The sequence below is a fragment of the Alexandromys fortis genome, unplaced genomic scaffold (assembly GCF_014885135.2).
Source record: "Alexandromys fortis isolate MF-2015 unplaced genomic scaffold, M_Fortis_MF-2015_v1.1 scaffold_10, whole genome shotgun sequence".
Lineage (NCBI taxonomy): Eukaryota > Metazoa > Chordata > Mammalia > Rodentia > Cricetidae > Alexandromys > Alexandromys fortis.
Genome location: NW_026067895.1, coordinates 14,836,560 through 14,846,208, shown reverse-complemented (window position 1 = coordinate 14,846,208; position 9,649 = coordinate 14,836,560). Strand labels below are relative to the sequence as shown.

General features: G+C 44.7%; 1 protein-coding gene across 1 annotated transcript; it reads left to right on the top strand.

Moving 5' to 3' along the window:
• Positions 1–4,612: 4,612 nt before the first annotated feature.
• Positions 4,613–8,581, top strand: Dkk1 (dickkopf WNT signaling pathway inhibitor 1). The gene is made up of 4 exons (XM_050158425.1): positions 4,613–5,039; positions 5,242–5,407; positions 6,436–6,579; positions 6,695–8,581. Exons 1-4 carry the CDS (start codon positions 4,794–4,796, stop codon positions 6,946–6,948), a joined length of 810 nt encoding a protein of 269 aa, XP_050014382.1. The 5' UTR covers positions 4,613–4,793; the 3' UTR covers positions 6,949–8,581.
• The last annotated feature ends 1,068 nt before the right edge of the window (positions 8,582–9,649 follow it).

Here is a 9,649-nt window from a genome sequence, read left to right as displayed (position 1 = left end):
CACAATTGGGAGCTCTTCGACCTGCTCAAGGGGAAGAATCATTGCTCCGATAGTCCCCCCGAAGTTAGTACCATTTCTAGCCTACATCTTGATTCCGACAAGGTCCAAATACAATTTACTAGTTGAAAATTTAGAGGCTGTTAAGATGTCACACCTCTGCACATTTCAACAACTGGGAAATGAAGAAACAAATTCAATTTTTTTATCCATTCTCATGCATTCGTTCCCTCCCGCTACTCCCTCCTTCTCAATCGCATCTTTTAGAAAATCAAGGAGTCACGTAATTCCCTCTATTTCCAGAAACTTCGTTTATATGCTGGATTCCTCTAAATCAGCAAGTTCCCAGAGTCTGTGGCGGTGAGTGTCTCTCAGTAAAGTTTACAAGCTTCCTGAAAGACATTTAACCTGAAGACAAAGGTCTTGCCCCGGAACGTTCAAAGACAATTTTTATAGCCAGAAGGGGGCTCCCTAGTCTTCCCAGTATGACATTTACAAATGAAAAGAAAGCTAGATTCACAATCACAAAGGGGCTGTTGTCACCCCTAGGTGTCCAGTGCTGAGCCCTAGTTTCCAGTGTGGTAGGACGGGACCCTTTTGGTCATAGCCCTTGGAGGATGCCAGTGTATTAACAGGAACCCAGTGTACGGGGGTGGGGGTGGGGGGGAAGCCAATCTTTCTGTTTCTGGTGGCTTCATGCTCTGCCCTACTCTGGCATTATCCTATGTTATGATTAGAAACACTAAGTTCACAACTGGCTACTACTGGACAGCAGGACTCCTAGACCCTACCCACATCACAGAGCTTTCTAGTGTTAGGACCTCCGAAAAGGCACTGGTAGATGCTTGGCTTTGGTACCATCCTTGTCAGATTTTAGACAAACCTCCTTGGGGGTCTAAACTCCATGCTGTTTATATATCAATGGCCCCAGGAACATCTTCTGAGATGGATTAGACGCCCCTTGAAGCTGGATTTAAATGGGCTGGCCATCTCCACCGGCTGAATAGAGGCAATCACCGTGAACTCACTTGCTCCTCTTGTACTACAGAAAAGCAGCTGTTTCAGGGGCATCCCAATATCAGTCACACCTGAAAGCTCTTCTTCTGTTGTGGTGAACACAGAAACTAAGACTCTCTTACGGGCGAAGGAGAAAGTCACACTGTTTTATTAAACATCACGAATGGGAAATCCTTGCTATTAATTCCAGATTGGTACCCAGGAAGACATTGGCAGTACTCACTGCTTACTGAATGCTTTTTTTCTTGAAGCAAAAATTAAATGTCAATGATTTATCTCCTTTGGTTTGGCAAGTAGAGAGAAGAAATGGAGAGGGGAGGGGAAGAAGATAAAGGGAGGGAGAGGGAACAAAGAACCACAGATGATGGTGGGAAAGTAGTTTGCAAACAGTCTAGTGTTTTGTTTTGTTTCTTTAAACATTATTTGTCTGTTCATTTCATGGGTTAAAATGACGAGTATTCAGTGCTGGTGCCCACCACTTAACCTAGGAGGAAGGGCACCATCCCTGAGTTACACAGTTCAGTTCCACTGTGCCAAACATTTCTCCTAGCTTTAAATTTAATATAAAATATTAATTGTTTTGCAATAACTGTGGACATGTTAGACTACGTCCAACAAGTTGAATAGACATACCTACCACCCCATCACCCAGTTGCAGGATCTTCAGCATCATCGGGCCTCCAACTGCCTGAGATGTAGACATGGTTGGACTTTCTCGGCCTCTCTCTTTCCTCCTGACCAGTGTGTACCATGTACAGTCTACTTAAATAACAATACTGAGTCAGAGGCGGTGATCCACACCTGGAACCCCAGCACTGGAGGAGACAGTGTCAGATATTCTCAAGTGCAGGCTATGCAGTGAGACACTGCCTTAGAACCTGAAGAACCTGAAAGCAACCACAGTAGAAACCAATCCACGCCTCAGCCAAAGCTCCTTCTGGGCCCTGATATTGTGTTTATCAGGCTACGGGGAGGCTGGAAGGAGTCGGCCGTCAGCGTATTGGAGAGATGCTCTTAATAGGCCCTGAGTGTTCCTTGACATGGAAGAAGCAGTGGACAGTGGACATCATTTACCTCCTGAGTTTGACACCTGAGAGCGAGTAAAATCCAGGCAAGTATCCTCAAGCGAAGCATAGGCTGCACTGAGAAGGGCGAGTCTCCCCGCTGCCCTTTATGAGCTTACTTTTTCTTTACCTAGGCAATTCGAAGGTGACTGTTCCAGCCATTCCTTTTTTTTTTACTGAGGTAGCACCAAGTACAGTGCTTATCACACAGTAAGACCACAGACGTGGACCTGCTTGCGCCTGCAGAAGGAACACAAAAAGTAGGGAGCGCCACAACTAGGCCCTGGATTTCATATGGGGCCCAAGTTCTTGACGAGCTAAGTTCTGTTCATTAAGATTCGGTGTATTAATAGGGGACCATTCCATCAGAACACAGGGAAAGGGGTGGGCCTTTTGTGCAGCACTGATGCTTTTCTAGAATTATTTAAATAAGATAATAGGACTGGGGAAATATCCTTGTACTTCTCAGATGGGCAGGGAATTCATTTTCTACTGTCTAATGTTATATGAATTTAAATTGAAAGACAGCAATTCATCGCTGACATTGCTATCAATGTGCTGGAAGTGATAACATGGTCTCCAGGACCTCCTACCACTGTAGGCTCTTCGGTCCCATCATCTCCCAGTGTCTCTGCGAATTTCTGATCCACAGACTGGCAGGGAAATCTGTTTTGTTATTGACTTGTTCCCCTCTTATTGTTTCTAATGGTGACTTTTAAACAAAACGTTAAAAGCTCTTCTTTTCCCAATTTTCCAACTATCTGCAGGTAGCCAGTTTCGGCTACACCATTGCACATTTTCCTAATAAAAGCCAGATAGATACACAGGCTTTAGACTACGTTGGACTTTCAATAAACCACCCCGGAAATTCTCCAAGGTATATGGGGTAGGAGGGTAGGGGTGAGAGAGGACATCACTGGGTACAGAGGCATCATTAAAGAAGTGAGGCGACATTAAAAGTCACTTAGGCAGCACTTTAAGATGACTTCTGAAACCTACCAAACCAGAAAACAGATATTAAGAATATGTATTTCATAATAACTCTCCTTGCTCAGCTTCAGGACTGTATTTGTTCAAGACTATCATAGGCTCTTTGGGGGCCTTCCCAGGAATGGCGATTAGAGATCTCGCAGTGTTGTGAGCAATTCTAGACAATCCAAAGCTAAGGGAAGACACCTCACTCCATGCTCTTCTACAGTGATTTCCAACCATTTCTTTCTTTCCAGTCTCACACAAGAATCGCCTCTTTTCTTGCACTCATCAGTCTGTTCTTAAACATTACTAAGGTACAGTTCTTATCATTTGTTATGTCTGACAACTGTCTCTCTTAGCACTGCAATGGTTGGAACAAGGAATTTGACTTTTATTCTCTCAATAAATCACCTCTAATTTATAAGCACAGCGTCCTTACGTCAGCGTTGCTTCTTAGTCCACGCTCTGTTCGGAAACCACTGTAAATTCATTCTCTGCTTCAGGCTGGGCACTTCCTTTCCGAGAGGTAGCTTATTATCTCCCTGAAGAGTTACTCCTCCAGTCCTGTCCTGGACAAGGTTTGATTTGGGATCAAAAGCAAGCCCTCTCCCTCTCAGCGCTACTAAACATTAATGAGGAAGTCAGGAGCTAAGCCTTCAGGGTTTCTTATCTTCTTCTATTAACCAACCGCTGGGAACCGGGAACCAGGGAAAGAGGACTCACCCGGCTCAGGGACCCTGTCCGCTCTGACTCGGGCCACTTTGATCTCACGTGTCTGCTTAATCAAGTTCATCAACTGCTGGGACTGACCAGATTCAAAGAAGCACATTAAATAGTTTGATTATCGAGGGCCCGGTTCCCTCTCGCCCGCACCCCTGATCTAATTTCCAAACGTCAGTCTCTCGCCTCTCCCTCCAAATGTACCTTCAAAAGCGAATTAGTTCTTCCCTTGGTATCCTCATTTGATGTGCAAATTTTCCTGTCTTTGCACATTTTTTTCCCTGGTATGCGTGTGCGGGGGTGGGGGAACGGGAACGGGGCGGGGGGGGAGCAGCTAGACAAACTTAAAAGACCTCATTTGAAAATCGCAATTGCGAAAGGGTTAATCAGCAACTCACAGGCGCCACCTGGCCCTTTCACAGACCCTTTGGATGACTGCTTGAGTCGTGTTTAATACTGAATATTATTCGCTTACACACACACACACACACACACACACACAGCAAAAGCTAGCGTGAGAGAAGAAAAGTGGTTCTGTATATTCTATCACCTTTTAACTCTGAAAGTATTTCAGACGAAAATAACCCAATCCCTCCGCAGAGCACCCAAGCTCACAGAGAGCTCACTCCCGCCCCCCCCCCAAATTAAAGTTCAGGTTAGGCTCTGATGTTCTGATAACCCGCACTCTAAGGTGAGCTGGACTTGGAGGACTATAGTGCAAGGGAGGGGCGAGGGGGAGAGTGTCAAAGTCCTCCCAGCTTCCGATACACAAACACTCCCGCTCCCAGCTCCTCCCAAAGCTTTGAAATCCCATCCCGGCTTTGTTGTCTTCCCCGAGGGGCTGGGAAGGCTGGAGCCCGAGTATAAAGGCAGCCAGCCTGAGGTGGCGGGTGACTGCACAGAGCCCAGAGTCCAGCAGCAGAGACTCCATCGGCTGAAGTTCCGCAGTCTGGACTCTGCAGCTGCTGTGGTGCAAAGTGACCTCTTTTTTTCCTGACTTTCTCCGGCTTGTGGTCTTCTGAGATGACGGTTGTGTGTGCAGTGGCAGCTGTCCGGTTCTTGGTCTTGCTAGCAGCGATGGCTTTTTGCAGCCTCCCTCCGCTTGGAGTCAGCGCCACCTTGAACTCGGTTCTCATCAATTCCAATGCTATCAAGAACCTGCCCCCACCGCTGGGTGGCGCTGCGGGGCAGCCGGGCTCGGCCGTTAGTGTGGCGCCGGGAGTTCTGTACGAGGGTGGGAACAAGTACCAGACTCTTGACAACTACCAGGTGAGAGGGGTGTCAGGGATCTAAGGGGTCTCAGAGAAGAGGGCATACAGTATCCTAGCGGGGTGAGATTGAGGGTGTGTTTGGAATCACTGCATTGGGAGCAGAGTGCTTGGAAGAGCTTTTGAAGAGGATGCTGATGCGGACCTTGAAGGTGTGGGTACCAGGATGCCTGAGTTGCTCACCCTCTGCTCCCTTCCCACAGCCCTACCCCTGCGCAGAGGATGAGGAGTGCGGCACTGAAGAGTACTGCTCCAGTCCCAGCCGCGGAGGTGCGGGTGTGGGCATACAGATCTGTCTGGCTTGCAGAAAGCGCAGGAAACGCTGCATGAGGCACTCTATGTGCTGCCCCGGGAATTACTGCAAAAACGGTGAGTCTCGGACTCCCCTGTAAACTGGAACAGCTCTGCCTTTGAGCTCTACCTCTGCCAAAGCCCACGCTCCACTTGCGAACCTGGGCTCATGTAAGGGTTTCCCCGCTACATCTCCACGGGCTTGTGTTTGAGGCCTTGGGAGTTTATCTTCCTCTGCCACCCTGGGTGATCTAACACACTTTGCATTATTAGAGTGGACACTTCTGTCAGGACACTTGAGAAAGGGGGAAAAGTCACTCCGAAAGAAAAACCTTAGCAAGCCAGCCTTGGCATTTTGCTACCAGTTTCCTTTTTCTTTGCCAGGCCTCTGGATGCTAAAACTGTTGTCAGCCAAGGGCTAGGGAAATTAATCTCTGCTGGGTAACTTTTAAAAGAGATCTCTGTACCACTTACTAGCGTTCCACAACTTCCCCTCCCTTCCCTCCACTCTCAACTACCTTCAAAGAAGTACCCTCCAGTGTTGGTACACACACACACACACACACACACACACACACAACCACACAACCACAGATCCACAAAATGTGAATGTCTCAAAGAAGTCTCCAGAAATAAATCCACAGGGTAGCTAAGTTCCTAGGGCACAACAGCATTCCAGAGGGAACTCACTAAGTCTCTGTAATATCGAAATTACACAGTGAGGCCACCGGCGGGTGAGATGGTAGTCTTCCAGACAGCTGGAACTGCCTTGCCCAGAGAGCGCCCAGAGTGGAGAAGTTATTTTTAAGATTAATTTTTAAGTGACTAGATCTCTTCTTTCCTACCCCCAAAGGGTAATATTAAACTAGACAGAAATATCCTTGCTGCCACCTCCACAATTAGTGGGAAAGCATCTTAAATGGCTCTCCCAGGGTAGTCCTTATGAGTGAACAGGACATTCATTGATGTGTCCTTGTCTGGGGAGATCTGTTGAAGAGAAGGTATTAACGGCAGTGAGTTATCTCACAATAGACTGGTTTCATCGTGGTTTGCAGAAACACATTATGTACAGCCTGGGGACTAATCACGGTTTCTGGCTTCCGTAGGAATATGCATGCCTTCTGACCACAGCCATTTGCCGCGAGGGGAAATTGAGGAAAGCATCGTTGAAAACCTTGGTAACGACCACGGCACTTTGGATGGCTATCCCAGAAGGACCACGCTGACTTCAAAAATATACCACACCAAAGGTAGCTTTAAGACTGAGCCTCTCCACTTAGTGTTATCAGAAGTGCATTCAGAGGTCTCTTCATGAGACGTGCAGGCCTAGCAGTAACTGTCACTTTCCTTCTGTCTCCTCCACAGGACAAGAGGGCTCTCTCTGCCTCCGATCCTCAGACTGTGCCATGGGACTGTGTTGCGCGCGACATTTCTGGTCCAAGATCTGTAAACCTGTCCTCAAAGAGGGGCAGGTGTGCACCAAGCACAGGCGGAAAGGCTCCCACGGGCTGGAGATATTCCAGCGCTGTTACTGTGGGGAAGGCCTGTCTTGCAGGATACAGAAGGAGCACCACCAAGCCAATAACTCTTCTAGGCTGCACACCTGCCAGAGACATTAAACTGACTGTCTAGATGTGACGGACTCCTTTATCTAATATATGCTGCGAAAGCCTTTATGACTTGTCAGCTCGATCCCAAGGATGTACAAACCTCCTGTGTAGAGTTGAGCATTCCGAGAATACCTTCCGCAAGTCCGGAGTGTGAGGACTTTGTTTCTTGATGGAACTCATCCGTGGTTGCAGTAAATTACTGTGTTGTAAATCCTCGGTGTGGCACTTACCTGTAAATGCAACAAAAGTTTTAATTATTTTGCTAGAGGTGCTGCATTGGTCTTGTTTCTTTTGCATGTAAATTTTTGTACACATTGATTGTCTTGAGTCATAAATATTCTATATTGAAGGAATTTCAGCTCATAGTTCCTAAATGTGTAACCCTTTCTACTTTTATTTCTAGAGTATAGGATGCAAGGAGTTCTTGGAATAGCCAGTGATAGGCATGTAAATTTTAACATGAAAATACTAGTTTATTTCCTGAGATGTGCTATCTTTGCTTGGATAGTCCTTCTCTCTCTCTCTCTCTCTCTCTCTCTCTCTCTCTCTGCTCTGATAGTCCTTGAAATAAAATTTAACATTTAATAATCATAAATTGTTACAAGTATAGATGCATTTTGGAACTGTCATCTTAGGGGAAGGTGTGTGTGTTGTTGTTGTTGTTGTTTTTAAAAGATAAGATATATGTCTATGTGTGAGTAGCTTTAAAGAGAATGTATTCCACATTTATAAACTCAAATGGTTATGGTGATACGGGATGGATCAGATATTACTACTTTCAAAAATACTTTTCTACCAGATGTGGTTGGTGGCTAATCATATAAACCCAGGATTCTGGAGGCTGAGGAAGGAGGGGTATGCCCATGAATTCAGGTCCATCCTGGCCGACCTAGTGAAATCCAAGGCAATTTCTGCCACTGAGGGATGTTTCAAAAAGGCATCCGTAAAAAAAATGGTTTCCAACAAATTAATATTTATTTAAGTGGCCAATAGTTACTGGAAGGAAGGGGATTTCCAAGAAAGCAATTACAAAGTCCACGGTGATGGGCAGAATGGAGAGGAGGATGTGTGGAAACACGGCGAACAAGTGCATTCCGATGTAAGCCAAATAATTAATTTGGAATATATTATATACTCTGACATGCAAGAAAATTTGCCTTAATTACTCTGATTTAAAAATGATTACAAAACCACAAATTCTAGAATGTCCCACTTCTCTTATCAAGTGATTATTTCAATTTTTGTTTCACCTGTATTGCATTGATTAGAATGAGGAGAGGGATGTATAATTTTGTTAAAAATATAATATACATATTAGATTTATATATAAATTATATATATATATATAATAACACATACACACACACATATATGTTCCAAATCGGGGGAAGAATAAAATAACCTTCCTCATTTATTTTTTTCTGTAGTATTCTGAAAGTCTGCATCAAAACCACAAAACACTAGGTTCACTATTCAAAGGATAGTAGTGACTGGCTGACTGTGCCAACATGTTCTTTAAATAGCACAGATGTCCTAGAATATTCATTGCTTTTTATGTTCCCGGAAGTGGTTAATTTTGAAGGGAGTCAGGCTACAGCACATGCTCTCTGTTGGCTCACGGAGAGGGGACCTGGTAGGATGTCTCTGGAAGCATCCTTTTTGTCCACAAGTCTCTGCTTCTCCATCTAGAGAAACTCTCTTTTCCTATGTGTGCTGATTGCCTGGTGTGCCAGGAAAGCCAATCCCGAGAACTGATATCTTCAAAAAAAAAAAAAAAAAAAAAGTAGAAGAAAATGGGAAATATTCTCATTATTCTCATGAAATGGGAGAAAGCAGAGCCTTCTAGGAGGGGTGTGGGGCAGAAGTTTAATGTATTTGGGTTACTGGATTCTTTCTGCAGGAGCCAACTGGAGTGGAGATGTCTTTCTTTGCACATCTTTGTTGACCAGGCTCAATTCTAGCCATTCCTGATGGAGCCAGAGAGATCGGGCAACCTCTTCTTCCCACCCCACTAGGAACTTAGGATAATACTAAGAAAAGGAAAGTCTACAAGTATGAATAAAATATTCAAAACTACAGGTACTTTATTAGTAGAAGACTAGAAGAGAGAAGACATATAAAATGCAAGCCTGAAACAGAATCTCGGGGAATCTAGAATTTGTATATGGTACACAAATATGTATGCACCAAATTTCTTATGGTGGTTGACTCCTAAACAATGTATTTGACTGCTTGCCCACGCAAACATTTCACGGCTATTTTACCAGTTTAAGCTCACAGAGGCTACACACTGCCCTGCACCTAGATCTCTTTGCTTTGAGAGTCTTGACTACTGTCCTGCTCAGTCTTTTGATTGGTTGCATTATTTAGAGTCTATTCTCTGATTTGCTTAACCAGGTACTAAGAGACAATCAAGTGATTTCCAGAGTTATTACTCTAATAAATAAATCTGTGGGTACAAAATCTTCCTGTCTCATCATAGTATAGCTGTAGGATAGTGATTGAGTTTTGACATAAAATTTAAAATCAAATGCTCTTCTTTTTTTTATTTTTGCTTTTTTTTTCCTACTCAAGGTCTGCCATGGCCACAATGGCAAGATTCCTACTTATGTGGTGATCTGCTCTTACTAACATGCGTCAAAGGAGAGAAGGGGGAGGGGATACAGTTTTTCTTACAAGCTTTACAGTAAGCTTCAATCTCTTATCCTAG

Coding starts and splice junctions, on each gene's coding strand:
- Dkk1 (XM_050158425.1), top strand. CDS start 4,794: ATGACGGTTGTGTGTGCAGTGGCAGCTGTCCGGTTCTTGGTCTTGCTA. Junction 5,040..5,241: donor AGACTCTTGACAACTACCAG/GTGAGAGGGGTG, acceptor CCCTTCCCACAG/CCCTACCCCTGCGCAGAGGA. Junction 6,580..6,694: donor AAAAATATACCACACCAAAG/GTAGCTTTAAGA, acceptor TCTCCTCCACAG/GACAAGAGGGCTCTCTCTGC.